Source organism: Pleurodeles waltl, chromosome 2_1 (genome assembly GCF_031143425.1).
Source record: "Pleurodeles waltl isolate 20211129_DDA chromosome 2_1, aPleWal1.hap1.20221129, whole genome shotgun sequence".
Classification (NCBI taxonomy): domain Eukaryota; kingdom Metazoa; phylum Chordata; class Amphibia; order Caudata; family Salamandridae; genus Pleurodeles; species Pleurodeles waltl.
The window spans coordinates 843,282,322-843,308,273 of NC_090438.1; the positions used below are offsets into that span (position 1 = coordinate 843,282,322).

Sequence of the window (25,952 nt, forward strand, 5' to 3'; positions counted from 1 at the left end):
TTGTATCTTAAACACTATTTACGTAGGTGTATTTTTCAAATTTAAGCACACATTCTTAAGGTAGATATTGATTGAAATGTTTAAAAATAATCTGATTGAATATATGTATGTATTTCTGCTTGTTTGAATTCTCTTTTCCAGTGATTGTTTTTAAATAATGAACAAGGCTTCATGGGAACTGAAATATTGACTTCTTTATTGTTTACAAACAATAAGCAAGGTTTGGCAAAATGTAAGTAAGTGAAAGACTGCAAGGGGTTTGTTATTAATTGATTACTTTGGAAATGTTCAACAATGTTCAGATAGTATATATAAACTAGTACCTAGAGTTAAAACAGAGAAAGGAACACATTTTGTGCCAGGGATGCAAGACAAAGGATCAGACAGAGCTATAGGACCTTTCTCACTGAAGGCTAGTGGGAGGGAACATTCAACCTTCACTTACCTTATCTGCCAATTAGCATACACAGACAAAATTAGCAGCTGCTGTTTTTTTGCTGAACATTAGTTTTGTTGTTCAGACAACGTATGCAGAGTGTGAACCATTAGTGAAACTCTAAGTAGGCCTCTTTTAGTGCTAAGCATAGCCACATTAAGCAAATTAAAGGTGGGTTTCAGGATTTTGATATAAAGAAGATGTTGCCATCATTTTACAACATTTGCAATTGTTCAACCTTTTGATACGTATGATTGCCACTATCTTCTTCATTTTTGTTATTGTTACTATTCATACAAAGTGTACTAAGACAGGATTTTAATTTTAATAAATGTTAAAAATATATTCCTGGTTCCCTAATTTTTTGAGTGTGCTTACTCATGATGAAATAGGGTTATGTTCCACTAACTATCACTGTGAGATCTCACAGTATGGATTGTTACCTAGATCGCACCTTACTCAAGTAATGCCCAATGGGTTGTGGAGTGGTTCCAGTCCACTAGTTTGTCTGTCTCAGGTTGGAATATTGACTAAGTGCTTATTATCAGTGTGTCTTAAAAACTCATATCCAGTGTGTGTTCTGCAAGGTAATCCAGAAAGCATGTCAAGCTGCCAGCTATTTATGATTTCCTTACCCTGGATCCAATGTCAGTCTTTTTCCACACCCCACATGGCACTGTAATAAACCAGCTGTTATTCAATGCATTCATCTTGCAGCCAGACAAAAGCATTCATCTTGCAAAAGACTTCAAATGGTTCTGTGATTTTGTGTCCCCAGGCTTCACCTCTCCCTTCATGCCAAAGTTAGTACTGTCAGAGGGTTAAGTACGGGGCTGGCTATCCACCCAAGGTGTTTAAGGGATTGTTTTGTGGGCTGTTGGGCTGTCAGGCTACCATAGGTACTGTGTTAAAACAAAAGCTTTTTTTATTTTTTTTAACTTACAGAACAGATTTGTTTTAAACCTGTCTTTTCTCAAAATATTTAAATGTGAAGATTTGATTTCCCAGTCCCTAACGAACATTTAAACAACAAACCACTTAATGTTATAATTATATTTTGGGAACTTTTGGCTTTTGAACCCTCAGTCATCTCTTATCTTGCAGTTTGCCTTTATGATTTAATTTGGTCCTTTAAGGGCAAGCCATTGTTCACTCAGAACTATTCCATCAAGTACCTCCGTACCCAATGATTTTTTTCAACTGTGCACACTGAGGTACTGCAGTCCAGACCTCAATGTAGATCTTCTGACCCCTAATCCATGGTGAAATTGGAAGCTCCCAATTGTCATAATTAACTACTCAGTAAGGCCATAATGGTGCAAGAATCACATTAATGGCACAGAAAAGGTTAATAGCACCGGTGGACTGCAGAGCATGCTGTGTCATCCACTAGGCTGACAAAGGAAACATAGCTCAGGTCTGCATGTGTAGCCTGAGTCCCGCAGCTTTTGAACCAGCTAGCGAATCTTTCAAAATAACCGTTTTGACAAAAAGAACACTATTAATAAATATTAACTATGTAACCAAGTTATAATTATATTTTTTTATTTCAGGTATTCCCGTTTTTGAATTACATATGTTGGGAATTTGAATATAATTTATAAATATGAAATGCAAATGTATTCATGTCACTATTCATTGCTATGACATACTCAACTCTGCATAAATCTATTCATGTTATTCTAACAAATGGAGTTTGTGCTACAATAATTGTTTTGTTATTATGAACAAGGTTTCATGGAAGCGTAAAATGTATCTTCTTGTTTATCCTTATTAAACAATAAGTATGGTTTCATAGAATATATGTAAGTGAGAGGTTGCCAAAGCCTTTTCGGCTAAATTATTTTAAAAGATTTATCAATGACCAGGTACTTTATAAAAGCTAATAACAAAGGGGCATATTTAAGAGCCTCTAGCGCCACCGGAGTGTCACTTTACGTGATGCTCTGTTGGTGATATGCCCTGCACCATGTTTACAAGGTGGCGTTAAGCTACTTTTTGGGGCTTAATGTCACCTTGTAAATATGGCCCCTTCACACGCAGCACTTTGCACAGAAGGGGCATGCAATGGGTGTTGCTGTGGGCGTGCCACAGCAACACCCATTGCATGTTGATGCTGCCTCAAATTTACAAGTTTTCGTAAACCTGAGGCAGCGCCAAAATCTAATGCCACCGGAGGGGTGACATTACCAGGGCGCAACAAGGACTCGTTTTTTGCCCCTTCTATGTGTGCTGCATTCTACAGCACATATTGAAAGAGCAAATCACCATTTCAGATTTTGTGTGTATAGGAAGGTGTCCCTTCCTGCACAAAAACAATTTCCCCCTCAACATAGCCACTCTTGTATCATGGTGCAAGGGTGGCTGCGTTGGCACTCGGCTATAAATTTCGTGTCAGCACAGGGAACAACACAGGGGTGCGTCAAGTTGTATTAAATACGCCGCATCCCTGCATTGTGAAAATGATGGAGTGCACCTCTGCCAATTTTGGTGCAGTGTCGCATTCCATAATTTTCTGTGAAATATTGGCCAAAGTGTGAGAGGTAGAGAGGAATTTCATGCCAGAGTTTCAGACACCACGGTCATACTGAGCTGCATCACCTTACTTTTGCTGAAAGGTAATGGGAGGCACACTTAGCCTTCATTCAACATGATTTTCTGTTTGACATCTGATCCAGGCGAGAGTAGCAAATACTGATTTTAAACTGAACACTGCATGTTTGTTTAGAGAAAGTTAGGGCCTATTTACAAGTGGCCTGCGCCGATGGTGCAGCTCTTTTTTTGATGCTGCAGCGGAGCAGGCTGCCGGGCCATATCTACATGGCCATGTAAAGCCACTTTGCATTGCTTTACATGGCCTTGTAGATAAGGCCCCCTTTCACGCATTACACTGCATGAAAGGGGCATTCCATGGGTGTTGCTGTGGGTGTTCCCACGCAACACCCCTGGAATCAGATGCATTCCCAGATTTACAAGGCTTCATAAACCTGGGAATGCATCAATTTCCTACGCTACCCCTTTCTCTGTGTGCTACAGAATGTAGCACACATGGAAAGAGGAAAATGTCTCTCATGATTGTTTTTGTGCAGGAAGGTGCTTCTTCCTGCACAAAAACAATCATCACCGCAATGCAAGCATCCTTGCACCATGGTGCAAGGTTGCCACATGGCAGCAATTTGTGTGCCAGCGCAGGGGACAAGAACAGGAATGCGTCGTATCTTGCAGATAAAGTGCATTCCTGTCCTTTTGTTTTGATGCAGGGCAGCGCAGCAAGAGGGCTTGTGACGCTACCCTGAACCAAAACATTGTAAATGTGGCTCTTAATGTGTAACGTTATTGACAGTCGAATTAGACCCTTCCGTTGGTGATGAGAGCAGTCTATTTAGCCAAAGAAGTGAGGATGGGATAGTATATTTCGATATAAAGAAAAGCTTTTTTTAAGCTGTGTTTATTAGCATTTTCCATTAGCAAAACAATAAATGCCATTAAATGAAACATTGCAGTGTTGAGAGACACAAAAAGGAATTCAGAATCACAGGGTTCATGAGGCCCCACCCAGGTGGGATAACAAAGCCCCCATAGCAACAACATATAATTTACTAGTACAAATCACAGTGGGTCCAGTCTGAGCCCCCAGCCAACTAACCGTCAATTACCTCAGCGCAGTTCCCACTACAGCAAACACCACACTCCGTACATGCATATCCACAATGAAGGTGAAGCTTGAGATAACATCTGTGAATGCCCCTGGAAACCATCATGTGACTCAGCCACCTCACTCAATCATTCCACCATCTCCCACCACAGTTCCTGGTTCCGCCCTGCATTACTGTCAATGCGCACTATCCAATGTAATGCTATGCTTTTCCAGACCAGCACCTGTCCCAACAGCACAAATTATGCTTCTTTCCTGTTTTTGGTGGCGGCAGAAGCCCAAGCAGGAAATGGCTCACCGTTTTGACTAGTATGGTGCCCTTCATCGTACCAAGCACTCCTGTCCAATAATCCTCCAACTGTGGGCATCCCCATTTCATATGGAGAAAATCTGCTGGGGGCGCTGCACATCTAGGGCATGCTGTTAAGCACCCAGGGAAGATACTATGCAACCTCTGCAGCATGAGATACGATTGGTGCAGGTAATAGAACTGTGTAGGCTTAAAGCTTTATGATTTACCAGTATGTTACCATAATATTTATTTTTATACTTATAGTGAATTTTTTTGTTGCTACATTGTTTATATTCGTTATACATACTATTCATATTGTTTGTATTAGGATAGGGTTTTCGTCATTTTAAAAATAAATATTTTAAATCTTTTTTCTAGTGCACTTTAGTGTGTTTCCATAATGAAAAAGAGTTTGAGTTCCAAAAATTATCCCTGTGATATTTCATAGGATTGTTCTCACTTAGATATAACTCAGCAGGCTGAGCGGTGGTTGCAGGCCAGCTGACTTCCTGTCTCAGATTGGCACTTTGACAAATACCTTAGTGCCAGTGGGTCAAGAAATCCAATTTCTGAGCCTTTTTCTATAATATTGAGCCAGAATCAACCCTTAAGTAGGCTGTATAACCAACAAGGTAAGGTACCCCGTAATAAAAAGTGGTACCTACAACAATTTAATGTTGACATTTACCTATATTGACTTACCTTCAAAAGCTATTTCACTGTGAAGGGCTGAAGCTGTCCTAAGAGAAAACTTAAAGCTCACAATAAAATCATAAGTCTGCTAATTTTAGATGTGTATAAGCTATAGAGGCAATGTAACCACTATTTTCAATATTTGTAAAAATCCAATTTATTAAAGGAGTATGATTTCTAGACAATGGTTAGAAAAAGTGACTTTTAAAAAGTTACACTTCACCTACCTGAGCATCCAGTTGGCTAATTAGCATTAGTCTGCTGGCAGATGCCAGTGCTCCCCCTAATGAGTTGTGAAGCCTGCTCTCAGAGCAGGAGCAATGGCCTAGGCCTTTTCACATGAAGACCTGCCAGATTTTCACCAAGGAAGAACATCTGCTAGGTCCAGGAACCTCATTATCTTATAAGGGACCAGGGTGAGGAAAAGGTGCCTGATTTTGAAGAGCCTATGTAAGGTATAGCTTCAGGCGTGCGCTGCTGGAGGATTCTGAGGTCCTTTAAAACATTTAAGTCCAAAGTATGAGTACTTGAGGGGGGAAAGGTGTGAAAAGTATCCTCCTGACACACGGTCTTAGTTGACCCACTGAATATGAATTTTGGAGCTTTTCACATCAAAAAACAGCATCCTGGCCGAGGGTGAGTATTGGTAGTTGTAACTAGTATATTACAGGTATCCTTGACACATGATTTAGATACAAGAGCATGCAAGATATAGTCTGTCCTTGTGAGCAAGTAGCTCATTTGAGTACTTAATGAAAATGGCAACCAGGTATTACAGGCAACAAACCTGTGGATTAATTAAAATGACAACTTTTTGTTTGAGTAACAACTGTTATATTTTGAAATACACAACCTTTCATTTTAGAGAAATTAATTTACTGAGTCGAAATAAAATGCTTGTATCAGGTTTTAATATTTTCTTTTCAGAATATGTCAAGCTAATGTTTGTGTACAAAAGTATCCTCTATTATGTAACCCACTATATTCTTTGTAGAGCTAACACTTATTTCTTATTTTTATATTGGGACATGTTCATTATATGAAGAGAGCTGCACCCTCTCCACCCACCATCTCCAAAAACCTTCTGACGACCCTTGAAAGTATTTTGCGAAATCTGTTAGTAGTATGGTACAACCATTTTGGCACATCTCTCCAAAGTGTTTCCTAAGTATTCATTAGCACCTCCTTACCCAAATGTTGATCCCACCATACATTTCGATACCTCTTTCACTGGGGGAGAATTAAAGAATTGACAATGACCAGATACCCATTACTTTGTAGAATAAGGCATGAACAATATTTTACCCTGGGTCAGTGACCACCACTAAAGCTTTTTATGGCATGATCAAGTGGAGTGCAACGTGAAACTGGAGTCTGCTAGGATTGTGTAACCTTAGGGATATATCTGCTGTCTGGACCCAAAATGTCTTTGTTACCCAAGTGATGGCTTTGTTTTCCTAGCCTGGGTGAGCTGTCTAATGTGACGCATAGCCTTGCTGCCCTCTGAGTCAGCATAGCTGTTCAGCATTACCAGCTAGAGCCTCAATGATATGTGGTTGCATAACCACTTGGACCGCCAAGGAGGAAAATGAAATGAAACAGGAGGAAAACAGGTATGAAAAATGGTACAGGCCCCATGTAAAAATATAAAAGGCGACGTAAAATCACATACCAGATTATTTTGACTATGACATTTTAGAGACCTTTTGGGGAAATTGAACGTAAACATAGTACATTTTGCTACCATGTGTTATTTGGAGGCTGGGTCACTGTTGAGGATGATACTTGCTTGATCCATCATACAAGTATTGTGAAACTTCAGGAGTCATTTTCAGAATTGTTTGTACAAATTTTGATTTTTTTTTAACCAATCCATTAAAAGATTCTGCAGTAAAACCGACAATGCAACCCCATTTTCAAGCATTTTCTTGAAGAAGAAACTCCATACTTATCTTTATGTAGGTACACCTTCAGTAGGCAACATTAGATGTTTTATTTTATGAGTTTCTATGCAAGACTTCCTGGAAATCCTTTAGATGTATGGACAGTTTTCCTTGCAAATTAAACAGTGAAACTTAAAATTTGGCCTACTTGCTTCAAAGGTTTGCTCAAGAGGCATATCTAGACATTGCTGGGGAGTAATGCACTACCTCCGTTTACTCAGTTGGTCAATGCCATTCAGGACATGGTTGAAGTTGGGGGCATTTTATTTGTGCGACTACCCCCTTGAGCAGGAAACAGCACTGGAGCCTATCATCACACACACTTCAGCCAGAAACAGAGCAAATGCATATAATAATTATAACATCAGCAGCAAATGTGGAAGTTGCTCTGCTAAATAATGAAAGCGTTCAACCAAACAGAGCAGCACAGATGTGCACGAGTATACATCTAGACTCATTAAAAGATCACAGATATGTTTCTGAATCTTCTTGCAGAAAGATTTCTAAATGCAGGAACAAGTAAATAAACCATGACTGCATGAACATATTCAGAAAAGTCTTGTGTTGAGAGTGGCTCCCACTTTCACAATGTTAACACTTTCATTCTGAGTTCCTTGGGAATATAAACCTGAAATTTTAAATACAATACGGACCAGCAATTTTGATGTTGCAAAGTAGGCCTTATTATGATATTAGCAAGAAAATCTTAATTTACCTTTTGCACTTTTCCAGATTAATGGCCCATCATTCCCAACACATGTTGTCTCATTTTACCTGGTGAAATGTCCATGGGAAAACATAAAGGGTGTATTGTACATGTGATACTGATTCATTTACCAAATCCCAACTGGGAATGGGGACTATAACGAAAAACTGAGTGATAATAAATGTACATTTCATGGTAATTTGCACATATTGCTATTCTGTACTCTGTACATTGACATTTTAAATCAAGTAAGTTGACAAAACAGTGTGCAAAAAAACACAAATGCCTTAACAATCTGGACATAGACGAAAGGACAATGGTCCAAGGTGATTAATCTCCTAAATATGCCCTTGAGTTCACAAAACACAGGTGTAACTGTCAACAACATGGTGTAGGTGGCAATGCACAGTTCTGGTTTCACTTGGACATGAACAGGGAGTTGTGTTTGATACATTACTGGTTACACCGGCCTCTTATGAACTGTAGGGCATTAATTGCTTGAAACGTTGTTCATGTTATTGATTCACACATGATTTTTTGGCAAGGTTACTATATTCTGTCCTGAGGAAGACCCCACTGAATGATTTCTAGGGGTTGAAACGTCGACAATCTTGTTTTGCCCATATTTGCATTGACTGCTGGATGGTAAGAAATGCTGTTAAATTAATTTATAAGGATTATATTCCTGTATTTTATGTCCTGATGGTTAAGGCATTTATGTTCTGTGCACTGTTTTGTCTACTCATTTGTCTTCACTTGCCCTGCACCGTCACTTGTGGCACCAACTCATGATTTGGAATTGCCATTTCAATATGGCATGTACAAAATAAATGTATCAATAATTGAACTCAAAGGCCATTGATTGTGAAAAGAGGGCAATTAAATACGATGGCCCCTGTAGAAAAACTGAATGTTATTTGAAGTGATTAATTTTTTAACTTTTATTTTTAGTACATATGGCCTTGATTACCCAACTTCTATTGGAATACATGGTTCCCCAGTCTTACTTTTGAAATTTAGGCCCTCATTATGCCATTGGCGGTAAAAACTGCCTACCACCACGGTGACGAGCGCCAAAAGACCATCGCTGCGGCTACCCGCCATCTTATGACCACAGCCGGATTTCCGCCAGAAGGATGGTGGAAATCTGACTGTGGCCATGCCAACGGATGGCGGTAAAGTGGCACTGCTGTCAGCAGCTGCACCATGCCAGTATACCGCTGACAGACGTATTATGACACATTATACAGCCTGGCTGTGTTCTGCTGGCGGACTTACAGCTGGCAGCAGCACCCCGTTCTGTCTCCTGCCGGAGGACCCGTCTAAACACGGGTAGGTGGGTGCTCTGACAGGGGAGGGGTGTTGTGTGTGTGGGGTGTGTGTGTGTGAATGTTTGTGCGTGCGTGTATGTGGGTGTTTGTTCCGTGACGAATGTGTGTGCATGTATGGATGTGTGAGTGCATGTATGTTGTGTTGTGTGAATGCATGTCTGCATGTATGTATGAAGGTGGGGGTGGATGTGTGTGTGAATGGATGTATGCATGCGTGCGTGGATGATTGTGGGTATGGGTGTGTGTATGCATATGTGCGTGTGTGAAAGGAGGGGCGTGAATGAAGGGGGTTCGTAGAGGAAGGCAGGGTGGGGGGGAATCTGGGGAGAGGGGTGCGGCTAGGAAAGACATCTATCAGTGACAAGGAAGGGATTCCCTGTCACTGATAGTGCCTACCACTATGGTTTTCGTGGCGGTAAGGAAGCCATGAAAACCATGATGGTAGGAGGGATCATTATCCCACAGGTGGTACAGTGACGGCTGCCGGGCTTGAGATTCTTATCTCCAGCCCGGCGGCCGTTACCTCCATGGAGGTCAGTGTAGTACATTGGCGGTTTGGCTTCAACCAAGCCGCCTATGTCATAATATGGTAGAAAGTACCGCCAGCCTGTTGGCAGTACTTTACACCATATTACCGCCGACTGCCAGGGTCATAATAAGGCCCTTATTCATCAGTATACATAGAGTGTTCCAGTGCAATTATAGTAACATATGGCTTCATAGATTCATTGTTCAACCATAAAGCTACTTGTTCCCAGTGTAATTCTGTGATTTGTTGTTAGGATCTCAGAACAAATTGAGTATTTTGAGTCCAGACAACTAACATAGTCAGCCTGTTTTTTTATATAATGCAATATTAAACTTGAATGGTTACTTTCAGACAAGAATTTGGGTCTGATTTAGAGTTTGGGAGGATACTGACCAGAAAATGTAGTGATCAACGCCGGCCCAGCAGTCATCTCTGTACATTGCAGAAAACCACCATCATGGTGGTTCCCTAACAATGTACTAAAAAGATGGTGGATGGCCAATGTCTTTTTTTTATTGGCTGTTCACCAACCTTTTAACTGTGTTGTTTTTCAAAAACAAACTCCAAAGCAGGAGTATATTTGTTTAAATGCAAAACAATAATGAACCCTACACCATGGGTGTTTACTCCTTTGGTGTTGGAGTCATGATAGTTGTTTTCCTGTTTCTAACTGCAAGGTTTTATGTAATGGTGTCGGACAGGAAAAAAAAGACAATACTTCATTCACCCTAAATAGGGTGTGTAATGCAATGTTCTTCTTCTGACGGTCCCTACTCTGCTATGCCATCCAAGGATGCTTTGTATTGACAAGACTGATAGGAGCTACGTTGACGGAATTCTTAAAAATGGCTGTCCCTGACTGAGGGTTTGGGGGGAAGGGTACTCCTTCAAATTTGCAACAGAGAATCCTGTTCGCCAAACTCTTAAGTCAGGCCCATTGTCCATGAAAAATTACCTACACCAAAAAGGAAATGCAGACATCAACCATAAATAATTCAGTGGTGTACTAGTCTCGGTTTTAGTTGTAATAGTCTTGGTGGAAATTGTTACACTTAACTACAATTTCAAAACTGCCTATAGTTCTCTCCAGAACCAGAAATCTAGTCTGGTGGAAAAGCTATTAAAAGACAGTAGAGCAGAAATAATTGCATGCAAACGTAAATATATGATTATGGTCACAAAAAAACTACTTTTCTCTGAAACTGTTAAAGGAGGCAACTACATCTAATGACATCTATAACATTATTTTGAAACAAATAAACCATGAGGCAGAGCTGTCTGCTGCACAATAACTAGTTAATCAATTGTCAACGCTTTTCTCAGAATAAATCTAACAGACAATAGAAGATTTCCAACATGCTAGATCTATTATAGGAGGTTAACTATAAAGAGGTTACATTGGTAAAAAGAAAATAAGGTATTTGGTTTTTCTCTAGGACTGAGCAAAATTTCCATTACACTGGCATAGCTGATGTAATTTCAGGAATTTCATGTTACAGTTGTGAGGGGAAACACACTAAATTACACCACCAAGCTACTTCACATGATTACGAGATATTCACTATAAAACTGTGCTGCAAAGTTTGAAGTAAACTTTTACTGCAAATACACAAGAGCAGCTGAATGTGAGTAGACGTTCCTTCTGTTCAAATCCATCCTCGTGGCATAAATTGATGTGCGGATGAATTTCACACTAAAGTGTAGCATGCAATTACTGATTTGCGTTTTGTGTAGTCATATGGAACTTTGTGTAATTTTGCAACATTTCACATAAATATGCAAAAGCAAATTAAGCAAATGTTATACATCCTTGGTTTTTCCCCTTTCTATTGAAACCTACAAAGTAGCATAGTAAATCATCAGGATCTCCCTTTAATATTTGCTTAACCTACCTGTAAAGGGGCTCCAGTTAGCTCCATTTGGTGATGTGAATATAATTAACGATTCTGTACATACTGTGACTAAGTTAAAGAAAGCAATCACCTGCCCTCCCTAAAGAAATAAGGCTGTGGGGTATATAATTTGTCACATTCTAGACACATCATGCTTCTATCCAGTGCTTAATTTTTAAAAGAAAGAGTTCCGGTGATGAAGCTCTGCCCAGAAGCACTTGACAAGTCCAATTAAACTTTGACACACCAAATACCAAAGCCGGTAGTCTTAAATCCAAATCATTCCTCTTTATTTGACTACAAGACAGTCCCTCTCGCTTTCTCTCACATTTGCAGGTTCCTACTTTCTCCCTTTGTGACAATTTTTCGGACTTTCTCCATCTTTCCAATTTTTGTGTATTTCCCTCTACTTCTATTGTGAAATATCTAATGTGGAAAAATACCATGCCAGTCCCCAGAAAAAAGTGTCAGTGACCCCCACTGGCAAACACTAGCTCAAATTAAGCACTGATTCTATTGTATCTAGCAAAACTATTTGAGGAAGCTGTTACTGTTCCAATGCAGTATTTCTGATTCTGATAGTACCTCAGAGGATTTTCCTGTCAGACTTAGATTTGAATAGATGGTGACTTTTGTCTCTGATGATTTAAGAATGATATTAGAAGATATGAAACAAAGGTAATGCTATGGCAGTTGTCTGTGGCCTTTGACAGAGCAGGTCATATTATCTTGGTTTTCAGATTGCTTGTGAATACTATAAGGAGCTGGGCATTATATTTGCTTGTCTTCTTTCCACAAGAATCCAATTTAGCAACAAGGTTCTAAAGATCTGTCCTCAAGAAGCTGGATTGCGAGCTTCCAAGTGATCCTCCTTATCTATACTCCTGAGGGAGTGTGAGCTTCAGATTTCCCAACAACCACGCTGGCATTTAGTGTTAAAATACATTCTCCAACAAGGACTGCACTTGAGAAGGGCTTGGGGGCAGTGGAAAGTGAGAGGAATGCAGAGTGGTAGGGTTACTAAATTAAAGAAAACACAAGACTTTGTAAAAAAATAATCAGCATGTCGGAAGGCTTACATAACAGAGAAAAGGACAGTGTGTATTTTTTGTCAGTGTATAAGTAAAATTCTCTGGTAAAACTGACAGGCACCTCGCAATACCTGACTGAAACCACTTGTACCCAACTATTTACCATAAAATATTTTTCTTAGGTGGGTGTAACACCTCAAACACCCCCTCCCCAGTGGTCCTTCCAATCTGAGCCCTAGGCCTTTAATTAAGTTCTTAGGGAATGCCAACTAATTAGTCATAGGCATGTGTCATAGTTCGACTCTTGCTCTAGGCAAGACTGCTGGTTTAAGGATCATTACTTATGTTTGTAGGTCACTATGCCAGTCCTACAACAAGTCACAACTGTCATCACAACCCTCCTTACTCACAAGCAGCACCTCACCAAAAACCCCAAACAGTGAAAGGTGATTTGTGGAAGCCTTTTTGCATGAACTCAAGTGCGACATCTCAGGGAGTGTCGTGGTTAAATGGACATTACCACTTCCTCACATGAACAACATGTCTCAGTCAAACACACAGGCAATGAAGGAGATTCAGTGAAGTTTTCTTTAGGTGTTATGCAATACTGCAATCTGCGATACGTTGCATGGGCTGCAATGATTAGGATAATGAACAGTGCAAGAAACATAAGTGTAAAGATGAGAGTCATTAATACGAAGACCCCCACCATCTTGCAATCAAATAGAATGACATGAGATATATATCCTAATACCCTAACATGATGAACCTATCCCATGACCTAAAGAGAGCTAGGTGTGAAAAATCTTCCAATCCTCATTACCTTGAAATGAGGTCTCTAGATCAGACTCAGTTGGGACACGAAGACTGGGTCAGCGTCAAAGTGATGTGCAGCATCGATAGCAGCAATGGCATCTGGTCGGAATCCCTCCGACTATCTGTCTGTATGAGATGTACTTATTCAGATCTGATCGGACCCCTGATGTAGGTCTGTTCCCAAACAATAGATAACAAGACATGCTTGGGGCGGCAATTAATTACCGCACTCGACACCTCCCAATCTGGATTCCGCAAGAACCACAGCACTGAGACCTCCCTCATCGCCTGCATCAGAACCAGAGTTGACAAGGGCGAGACCGCTGCACTCATACTCCTGGACCGCTCCGCAGCCTTCGACACTGTCTGCCACCAAATCCTCCGAACACGCCTCTTCAACGCAGAAATCCGACACAAAGCCCTCGACTGGCTCACCTCCTTCCTCGCTGAAAGAACCCAGAAAGTTCACCTCCCCCCCTTCATGTCCCTAGCAACCAAGATCATCTGAGGGGGTCCCCAAGGGTCCTCCCTCAGCCCTACTCTCTTCAACATTTACATGGCCCGCTCGCCAACATCCTCCGCCCCCATGGAATCACCATCATATCCTTCGCAGACGACACCCAGCTCGTCATCTCCCTCACCAGGAACCCCACCACCACCAAGACAAACCTCCACGCCGGACTCCTCGCCACCGCCAAATGGATGACGGCAAGCCACCTCAAACTCAACTCCAACAAAACCGAAATCATCATCTTTGGCCCCAACAGGACAGTATGGGACGACTCCTGGTGGCCCACCGCCCTAGGACCACCCCCAACACCCTCCACCCATGCACGCAATCTCGGCATAATCTTAGACTCCTCTCTCTCCATGCCCCAGGAAATCAACTCTACAACTTCCTCATGTTTCAACACCATCCACATGCTGCGTAAGACCTTCAAATGGATCCCTAGAGAAACCAGGAAAACAGTCACCCATGCACTCATCAGCAGCAGACTAGACTACGGAAATGCCCTCTACGCTGGTTCCTCAGTCAAGCTTCAACAGAAACTCCAGCGGATCCAGGTTGCAGCCGCATGGCTCATCCTGAACCTCCCACACAACGAACACATCTCCGCCCACCTCAGACTCCTTCACTGGCTACCTATCAGCAAAAGGATCTCTTGCAAAATCCTCATCCACGCCCACAAATCCATCCACAACACTGGACCAGTCTACCTCAACAAAAAGAGTGAACTTCCACACACCTACTCGTCTCCTCCGATCGGTTGACCTCGCCCTCGCCTCAGTCCCCCGCATCCTTTGCACCACTTCCAGAGGTAGATCCTTCTCCTACCTTGCCTCCAAGACCTGGAACTCCCTCCCCACCAACCTACGCAAGACCCAGGACTTCCTAACCTTCAGAAAACACCTCAAAACATGGCTTTTTGAACAGTAACTCAGCACCCCCCTTTTTTCCCTCCCGCCCCCCCAGAGCACCTTGAGACCCTACTGGGTGAGTAGCGCGCTTAATAAATTTGTTGATTGATTGACTGAATGTAAACAATTCCCTTGAAGGCGCAAATAATGAAAGTACCCAATGTGAATACCTACTGTTTATATATCTTTGTCGCTTGATAGTGACGCCTTAGCGCGGTGGCACTGATAACATTCAACTAAACCATTGGCCTAACTAGAAACAATGTAGCCATCTAGGAAAAATATATTTAAATAATTGTGCTAAAACAGAGCAAACTATGGCCCTCATTATGACATTGGCGGTGCAAACCGCAACCGCAGCAGCGACGGCTGGCAAAATACCATTGCCACGGGTACCACCTGTCTGCCAAATTATGACCATAGCCCGAATTCCACCCGAAAGATGGCGGCATTCCGGCTGCAGCCATGCCGGCGGATGGCACCAGTAAACTGCCGCAGACCGTATCATGACACATGTTACTGCCTGGCAGTGTTTTGCTGGTGGATACTGCTGCTGGTCAACCTGCCGGACGACCCCCTAAAATCAGGTAAGTTGGGTGTTCCAATAGGGGATGGGGGGTGTTGTCTGTGCATGTGGGGGTGTGTGTGTTATGTTTGTGTGTGCGTGGATGCAAGTGTGCATGTATGGATGTGTGAGAGCGTGTATGTTGTGTTGTGTGAATGCATGTGTTCATGTATGTATGTAAGTGTGTGTGGATGTCAGTATGAATGGATGTATGCATGCGTGGATGAATGTGGGTATAAGTGTGTATATGCGTGTGTTTGATGGTGTGTGAAGGTGCATGCATGTTGGGGGTATCTGGAGTGAGAGAGGGGTGGGAGGGAAACCGGGGGAGGGGGAGGGTTGCGGGGAAGACCCCTATCAGTGGCAGGGAAGGAATCCCTGGTCACTGATGGTGCCTACCGTCATGGTTTTTGTGGCGGTAAGGAAGCCACGAAAACCATGGCGGTAGGCGGGTCATAATCCCGCGGGCGGGCTAGTGACAGCCACCTGGCTGAAGTCTCCATCCCGGCTGCTGTTACCGCCGTTGCGGACGGAGTGGTTCATTGGCGTTTTGCTTGAGGCAAACCGCCAATGTCGTAATATGGGGAAATGTACCGCCAACATGTTGGCAGTACATTTCTCCATTTTACCGCCGTCCGACAGGGTTGTAATGAGGGCCTAAGTATGTTAAAAGTCACTGGGTGATGGGGGCACGGGTCTAGAAGGCATAAGGCTAAGCTAACTGTTGCTTCCCATTAAAACAAGATAGGATTTACTACACATGCAGATAAGTCTATGATTGTGGTCAACCTAAGAATCCAATTAGAAACTGAGGGATTTATTAGTGCATGTGAGACAGTGAAATGCCTAAAATAAATTGCCCCCTGGGGTGCAGCTCTTGCCCAAGGGGCCGGTCCCCTTATGAGATAAACAAAAACAAAAACAATTCCCTGGTGTCTAGTGGCATTTCTGCTTCCCGATCGCATCAGAAATGCAGAGAGAGACATGAAAGGAGAGGAAAGGCCTTTCCTCTCCTTTCATGCCTCTCTCGTCCCCTCCACGTGATAGGAGGAGAAATGCTTTTGCATTTCTCCTCTGTGGGGGCATCCTCTGCCTCACAGGGGGTTGGGGGTGTAAGGAGGAGTGATTCCCCTTCCATCCCTGACCAGGGCAGGAGGGTGCCAGGCGCCCGTGGGCCCCTATCTGGCGTAACAGTTATGTCCTGGGCACCCGAGCAGTGCTGCCCAGGACGTAACCGTTACATCCAGGGCAGCCGAGGGGTTAAGGTCAACACATTTACAAAACATACCACAAGCCTCCCTTTAAGATCAGAAACAGTGACTTTGTTTACTATTCCAAAATGTAAAGCAAACAAAACAGAAGGCAGAATTGTAAAGGTACTGCTATTTCAATAACTTACAAAACTCCTCTTTTCATCTTAAAAGAGACACCAAATCACAAGGTCAGAAAAAAACTAATACTGTGGCTCTCTTTATTATTGATAAGTAACATTATTCCCTCTGTGGTGTCACTTCAGCTAACAGATATTCAGGGGCAGATTTATAATTTAGTCACAAAACACAACACAAGAAGACAACTTGTTGCGCTGTTCTGCGTGACAGGGAGAGCAGGAACGTGCCATATCTATTAAAATGTGATGCATTCTTGCTCCTTTTCTGTGCGGGTGCACTGAATGCTCCCAATCGCCAACTCAGGTACACTTGTGCCATGGTTCAAGGGTGCATGAGAAACAGGCAGGATTATTTTTGGGCAGGAAGGAACGAAATGCAAAATGTAGCACACACAGAAAGAGGAAATAACAAGGGGAGATAAGGATATTTCTCCTCATTATGCCTCTGTTGGGAAGGCATACCATTTTGACACATTACCATCTTCCTCTTGATCTCCAGCAGGTTCAGCTGGGCTGTAAGGACTGGTTAATTTGGCTGGTTCCTCCCAGAAGTTGAACCTCTTTCACTCCTAGCCAGGGGCCAGGGAGTTCCTCTTTGATCTCACTGTAGGGACTCCATTTGAATTCTCATTCCCTCCCATGTAGTCAAATCCTGCTGCATCCAACAACTCCAATGTCAGTGGGGGGGTCATCTCTTCCTCAAGCAAGGCCTGGGCCCTACTGGATATCTCCCAAGCTTTGAGGGCAATAGTAAGCTCTTCCCTAGATGCAGTATTCCCAGGATCACGTTTTCTCTTCCTGCACATAGCTCTCATACTTCCATTCCTCTTCATCTTTGAAGACTTTTTGTAGGAAAAACAACTTTTTCACAACCAAAGCCTTTTCTTCTAGCAAACAGGGGCCTTTCAAAACTTGGTAACTCAAGAAATTTACCTCATTGTTGACTCAGTCAGTCCTTTATCAGTGGTCATCAACTCATTAACTATATACTACAGCGAAATACAAGTTCTGGATACCACTGCAAGGCACCAATGCGAGAATCTGGGTGTACCATATGACAGGGCTAGATAACCTTATCGTGGAGTACACTAACAGAGATCTTTTGAGGAAAGAACAGTATTGTTTACTTAACCTCTAGCGAAACCTGGGTAGCTGTGGCTGCAAGCAGTAAGGCTCAGTAAAAGAACTTAGAGGCATAATGATACTTGTTTTGCCCCAAATTTTCATAATTGTTTTACGCAATTTCGGTGCAAAACTAACTCCGTATTTATACTTTAGCTAGACCCGTCTAGCGCCACATTTATGGAGTTAAAGTGATTTTTTGGATGGTGAAACCTACTTTGCGTCAATAAGATGCAAAGTAGGTGTTCCCGTGCAAAACATTACTCTATGACCTTAGCGCTATATTTATCCCCTGTGCTAAAATCACGCACAGGAGGGGGTCAAAAGATGGTGCAAAGCTTGCTTTGCTCCATTTTTTTACGCCTGGGTCAGGGTAGGGGTAGGGGACCTGGGAGCTTATTTCCATGGTGGAACACCATGGAATAAGCCCACAGGTGCCCTCCCCAGGCCCCAGGGACACACCCACCCACACCAGAGGGACAGCGGATTATGGGAGACCTCATCCCAGGTAAGTATAGGTAAGTACAGGTAAGTATTTTTTTTAAGTGCCATTGGGGGCCCTGAAATGGGCCCCCTACATGGCACTGGGTGCAATGGCCATGTCCAGGGGACCCTGGTCCCCTGTGCTGGCCATTGGGGTGGTGGGTATGACTCCTGTCTTTTCTTAGACAGGGGTCATGTGGTATGGATGGTTTTGCATCAGAAAATGACTCTAGGCAGGTTAGAGTCTTTTTTTTTTACTCTAAACTGCCTAACATCATTTTTTGGTGCAAATCCTCCTTCTTCCATACCGCCAGCCCCACCCAACTAATGTCATTTTTTGCACGCCAGCCTACCCTTTGCACAGGCTTGCACCATTCCATAAATATGGTGCCTGGCTGGTGCAAAGAAATGGTGAAAGCCAGTGCTATGCTTTTTGGTGCAAAACTGCATTAGTGCAGTTTTGCACCAAAAAGTATAAATCAGGGCCTTAGTGTAAAGCATTTAACAGCATCATATAGTGAAATGTGAAAATCACACATCAATAAAGAGACAATCAGCCAGTGGGTTCCGGAGTTATAGATTTTAGAACTTTTAAATACTTTTAAATGCAACCAAAAAAAAAAAAAACATTGGTAAATGTAGAGTTTGAAAACTTTTGGAAAGATTGGAGAAGTTAGTTTAAGTGTTTCGGCCTGACTTGGGTGACCAAATCCGACAGGGACGAGGTCTAGAGGGGAAAAAAGGATACTTTGCACAGCTACCTGGCCACCAGAGAGATTTTAAAGTAAATTCCCAACTTTAGAACAAGACCACTTTTGTTCCAGGGCCTGGGAGTTGTTCACCTCTCTCTCCAGGAGGTCAGAAACCCATTTGTATGTAAATGGCCTTTGTGAGGCCACTGTACTAGCTGGAGTGCAGGGTAGCAACATTCTATAAGTTACATAAAATTAATAGTGACTTTACATCTGATCTGATCCTTAGATAAGGCTTAATTTTCCCATTAATGTGATACCTTACTTGACCTTGTTAGGTGGGCCAATTCAGGTTTAAGTGTAAGCCATTTAACCTGTGTTAGCTAATGGGGCGCCTAACTTTCCCCAGCAAAACAACAATTTGGAAGTGTTGCTGGAAAGACTTAGATAAACATATGTTGCACTTTAGAATATATTGGTCCCTGCCATAGGCCTTGGAAAGCCAGCGTTAGGAGAGTCTGACATATATACTTAAGGGAAGTGATCATTTCACTTTAAGGTTAATGGCAGAGTTGAGTTAGCAGAGTGGAACACTGCCCTTTCAGTCTACAGTGGCAGTCTGAAGTGCCTTTCACGTTTTGTACACGAAGGATGGCACAGATAGTGCTGCAGTCCTGTGTGGGCACTCTGCCTTACATGCCCTGAGAATCTAGGGACCATATACTAGGGACTTATAAGTAAGGCAGTGCCTGCCAATTGGGGGTAGACAATTAAGCACACTTTTGTATAGGGTTAAACATTGGCAATGAGGTCTGGTCACGAGAGTCGAAAAAGGTGGGGATGAACTTGCAAAAAGATGCATTTTCTTACAAGGGGTGAAAAATATATACTATGGAAAAGAGGTTGTTATTAGTTGGATGGTTATGATCTCTATTTTACAAAAGTCCAGGTTTACTGTTGAAGTTACCAAACATTTATTTTATTTTATTTATGTTTGTGCTTACTTTGAGCCTTGAGAAAGCCACAAACGTTGCAAAACGTGCATAATAATTGTATTTTACTATAGACACAACATGGAATATAAATACAATAGACTGAATCATTCTCATATACCTTTATGACATGAACAGCTTTAAGAACAATGTTCAAAGAAGCATGAATGGAAATAGAATGCGTAAAGTACAGTGATGAACTTTAACAAAATGTGAATTGAGCTACATAAAGTAACAGGTCTAAAATTCTAAAAGCTACAAGATTGAGATAAATGTGAAGGTTCTCCAAATGAAAGAATTTTGGAACACTTTTGAGCATGTATATGTGTGTGGTGAGGAATGGGGTACAGTGGGCTGTTGGGTTAGAGGTATAGACTTGCAGTACGCAATTTTGAAGTTTGTGTGTATGCATAATAGTGGAAAATGTGCCTGATGTGTGGGAAGCAGACATATTGTCTTAGTTTAGTTGTGGTGTTTTAATGCCATTGTTATCACCTTACAGCAATAGTCACTGACCTCCTCTGACCTTTTCTGAGAACACACAGTGTAGATAGAGAAGCTCTCCGGTTGAGGGAGGCAATGCAGCTGGACTTCCTGGTTTATTTCAAGGTAGTGGTGGAAGGAAAATGGCTTCGACTTTTGATTGGTTACTGCTGTTCTGAGCGGGAGGTAATGTGCAGTGTTCACTACATTAGATGGAAACTAAAACATGATATATTATGGATATCGGTGAAACCGAAGAGTTTTAGCCTGGAGAATGAAGGCCCTTAAAAAGGTAAGAGTAACCTGTAGGGTGATATGCCTCAAGACAACTGATGTTGAAAGATACGTTCACTAAAGACAGCTTACATATATCAGGTATAGCAGAATCCCTGGCAGGAGTACTGGCCTCTTTTTGGATCAGAACCTTTAGATTATAATAACATTTCCTGCACACCCCTCTACCTGTATATCACATTTCTTTCCACACAGCTAGCCACAAACCAAATCAAACAGAACTTGATTTTGCTGAGGATAGCCTTTTCCTATCAGCATTGGTCCATGTTTACTATTTTCAATAACTTTATATTATACTCTTGCTGATCATTTGTTGATTTCAAAAAAGCAATTTCAATTTTTTTTACTAGTGAAGTCATTTTCCATTCCCTACTTTACATGTTGTTAATGTTATATCTTTTGAACATGGGTGTTCTGTGAAATTGTTTTTAAGCACGGTTCATGAACCACACTTAATAGTCCAGTATCTTTACTGCTGAATCATCACTGTTGAAAGAGACCCTCAGCACTTCACAGTCCTAAAGGAGACATATTTAGTATACAAATCTCCCAAAATGTAAAAATAACTTGAAACATTCCGAGTAGAGAGCAGAAATAGCAGTGTTGGTAGCCAAGTACTCAGGTTTTTGGAAGTTGAGAGAGACTTGGTCATGTCGGCATTAGTGACTGGCACCTCTGATCACTTCCAACAGAGTTACATAAAGTATCAATGGTACTTACATTCCATATTTCCTCCCATAATATACAAATCTTTAAGCTTGCTGGGAAAGGACGGATCCATTCTTACTGCCATAGCCAGATTAGTCAATGGCCCGGTGGCAATCAGAGTCAGCTGGACAAAACAATAACAAGAAGTCATTAATTATTTTGTGCATGACTGTAATATTTGCAACAAGGACAAATTACACATAATTCTAGAATGTCTTAACGTAGTTTAAAAGAATCACCAATGAACAATAAAATTCAATATAAGGTGTTGAATTTGTCATAATACACAGGTCTGCTACACTTGCTATTTAGTTGGTGTCAAAAGGCAAACTTCGCTCTTTACTTATTATTCAGCACTCTTTTTGTTAATTATTGGAATTAACAAACATAACAAATGACCATCCGTGTGATCGCTTCTCAGACTTTATATGTGTAATATGGAGACTTGCATGTCGACCATTGTATTGACTAAATATAACAAACATTATTATGAAAGCTACAGTTATTGGTAACAGTTCAATGTTCTAATTAATTATGAATGATCTTTGATCCGTTTAATTCAGGGGTGCCCAGCATGAAATCAAGCAGTCCAGATCAATACTAGAGGCGTTTGATATATACACATACTGAGTTCTCAGAAACATTAGACTACTGAGTCAACTGGGATAAGAGTGAGGCATAGCCCCATGCCACAAAGAAAGCTAACATTGTGGATTATAAATTGCGGTGGAAATCTAAGCACTTAAATACTTCTACCTATACATCAACAGAGATCTGGAAAGAATGATGCCAAACAACCTGGACCCACTCATAGTCAGAGCTAAAGTGGATTATGCAAAATGGTCATAGATGAATCGATCATTATAGGGCAGAATACAGCCTGTGGAGATGGTGGCAGTCCCCTGATTTACGTATGTACTACGTATGTTGTCACTGTTGGTCAAGACTTCACTCTTGCGATCCATTTAGAAGTGCATTAAGGGCTTTGTATGGGATAACATAAAACTGAGGCTGCTGAGACCTTCCAAAATGATAGCCCATAGGAAATGTGGAAGATTATGCCTGCCATGTGTAGTTTCCATTCGTTGGGACTAACTTTGATCAAGCTCATGAGCCATCCGCAAAGGCTAATTCTTTTGCACCTACCTCATTTTGCCATCCTTATGCCGTCCCTTGTTTCACATAGGAATTTTATGCTGGTGAGAGAGTGCACTATAAACATAGCCTTGCATTTGTTCAGGCTGAACATACACTTTTCCCTCACCCCCCTCCTCTTCTTCCTTACTTTTCAGTTCACAGGATGATGTTCCAAATGGGAATAGGGCACATTCAGTAAAATGCTTGGGGCTACTACTATTATATATAGAGGTAAGCAGAACTGGTGGAATTCTGGGGAATTACATAAAAATTCCACAAGATTCTGCAAAGGGGCAGAGTGGGGATTTGGCGCTGTTTTCTTAGTACAAAATACACCCTTGCATCCAAAAATGGCCGCTAGAAGGCTTTTAGTGTTAAGTAAATAGCGTAGCTAAATACCACTCAGTGCCCTCACATATTCTGCAGTGATTGTGGCAGAGTATGTAAGGGGACCGCAGCTGAGTGGTATGCACCATATCATTCTGCAGTGTATACCTCTCGGCACCCTTACATACTCTGCAGTAGTTGTATGCATTGCTGTGGTTTCTAAACAGTGACGCAAGAGGGAGCAGTCCCTCTGTTTAAAAACCACTACAGATTAAGGGGCATATTTATACTCTGTTTGCGCCGGAATTGCATCGTTTTTTTTTTTTTACGCAAAACTAACTCCATATTTATACTTTGGCGTTAGACGCGTCTAGCGCCAAAGTCCATGGAGTTTGCGTCATTTTTTAGCGTGGACACCTACTTTGCGTTAATGATATGCAAGGTAGGCGTTCCCGTCTAAAAAATTTACTCCGAGGCATGTGCGCCGTATTTACACTCCCAGGCAAAATTCACGCCCGGGAGTGGGCGGGTCAAAAAAAATGACGTACGGCCGCTTCTGCGCCGTTTTTTAGCGCCTGGTCAGGGCAGGCGTTAAGGGACCTGTTGGCTCGGAAGGAGCCCAGAGGTGCCCTCCCATGCCCCCAGGGACCCCCCCTGTCACCCTTGCCCACCCCAGTAGGACGCCTAAGGATGGAGGGACCCATCCCAGGGACATTAAGGTAAGTTCAGGTAAGTGTTTTTTTTTTTTTTTTTGTGGCATAGGGGGACCTGGTTTGTGCCCCCCTACATGCCACTATGCCCAATGACCATGCCCAGGGGACAGAAGTCCCCTGGGCATGGCCATTGGGCAAGGGGGCATGACTCCTGTCTTTGCTAAGACAGGAGTCATTTCTATGGGGGTTGGGAGTCGAAAAAAATGGCGCAAATCGGGTTGAGGCGAACAATTTGCCTCAGCCTGACTTGCCCCATTTTTTGGCGCCCAAGCTCCATATCCCCCTACGCCGGCGCTGCCTGGTGTACGTCGTTTTTTTCCACGCACACCAGGCAGCGCCGGCGGCTAACGCCGGCTAACGTCATTGAATAAATACGGCGCCCGCATGGCGCTTCAGAATGGCGTTAGCCGGCGCAAATTTTTTTGACGCAAAACTGCGTTAGCGCAGTTTTGCATCAAAAAGTATAAATATGGCCCTAAATGTAATCTATAGTGATTTTTAAACATAAAGGGACTGCTCCCTCTTCCAAACCTCTTTAGAAACAATTTACTTTAGAATAATTTTACCAGAGAAGTGGTGGAATTTATAAGTAATTCCACGTTACAAGAGTAAAGTAGAGTTTCCAAATTCCGCCGATTCTGCTGGCGGAATTATTAATTTCACCCAAGCTTAATTACATCTGTTCATCCCAAAACAACGTAGATTGGATTGTCCTGTTTCATGAAGACGCTGAAATAACCCATCCTGGTCACTTAACACCTCCATAACCCCTGTATCACCCTACCCCCCCCACCCCTCCCCACTGTTAAGGTTTCATGTACATTATTATATGATGTGTATAACAGACGGAAGTGTACTGGAGATTTCCAATGTTTACTATTTCTTTCCTGAATCACACCCTTGATGTACATAACATTCTTATATTCTGAGGTTTCCTGACAGTGCCTCTTTCTGTAATCAACATGGTTAAACATAGCCTATCAAGTGCCATATTACTTATTGGTTGTATTTTGATAATAAAAAATGATTTTCCATTGGGTGGAAACCATGGTGACCCAAGAAATGCCAAGGCATAAAGGCCACCCTTTCATCCTTTAAACCATATCTATGAGGACAAGTAAAACCCCTTTGCATGGCTTCGAATGGCCTCATTGGTACAGAGTAAGGTAAAGCAGCCCAAGTCACTGCCTTACCTTACTTTGCGCCACAGAGGTATTCTATGAGTGTTGCAGTGGGTTTTCTCATGCAACACCCACAGATCCTGACGCTGCCCCAGATGTACTTAATTACGTAAACTTGTAGCAGTGCCAAAACCTTACACATCCCAAGGTGAGGGGAAATGAGGAGAAATATTTTTAGTTCTCATTGTTTTTTCCGCTTCCCATGCGTGCTGCATTCTGCAGTGGTGGCAGAGTTACCAAATTCTTCAGATTCTGCAGGACAAGAATACACCATATTGAATAAATACGGTGCATTCTTGCCCTTTCACTTGGCTGCAAGATGACTTGTGGGCTGCCCTATGCCGAAACCCCATAAATAAGGGCCATAGTTTGTAATGTTCTACATTGTTGCGTAGTCAACATTGACAAAGGTTACCATATCTTTGTTGCTTGTCAATTAATCATAAATACATAACAAAGAATGAATGAAATTATCTTGTAAAGTCCACATTAGTCATGAAATTGATTTCCCTTTATCCATCTGCACAGGAAGTGTTATCAGTAGATTTCCTAAAATCCAAATGCTCAAAAAATAGCATCACTGGTTTCAGTCCAAAATCGTCTTTAAAAGAAGACGTCAAGCAAGTGGACTATTTAGCCATCATCCATCTGCATAGGAAGTTACATCATTGGATTTCTCATCATCCCTATGCACTAAAAGTGACAGTGATTTCCCCTTAATCCATCGGCACAGAAAGTGACATAAAACTGCTTCAATTAATGGCAGCCACAGCACAGATGAGCCGCTATAGAACCAAAGGCAAGCTCGTCCTCTCCTGCTCTGTGCCTTGTCCCCACCTGGCACCAGGATCCCTGGACCTTCTGCTACCCGTCTCCCTCTGTTGCTACTCCACTGCAACCCTCTGAGCCCTAAATGCCAGTTGCATCTCCCAATGTTGCTGCACCAGCGAATGGAAGGCCCCACATATGCTGCTGACCCTACTGTACTCCACCTTCACTAGCTTTATTGACATTGCAGTATACAAGCCCATGCTGATCACCTGGTCCGATTATGCCCTCACCAACTTAAACATACCAATCCCACATCACCACAGAAACACCACTACCAAATGTTCATGATAG

General features: G+C 42.2%; 1 protein-coding gene across 2 annotated transcripts in view; it reads right to left on the reverse strand.

Annotated features, from left to right (window-relative positions):
- The window catches only part of LOC138269366 (pyrimidine-specific ribonucleoside hydrolase RihA-like), a 110,931-nt gene that overhangs the window by 10,888 nt on the left and 74,091 nt on the right, over positions 1-25,952 (reverse strand). For both annotated transcript variants that reach the window (XM_069218790.1, XM_069218789.1), the window contains exon 3: positions 21,485-21,596. In XM_069218790.1, coding sequence (XP_069074891.1) covers positions 21,485-21,596 — 112 coding nt within the window. The remainder of the gene's footprint in view (positions 1-21,484; positions 21,597-25,952) is intronic.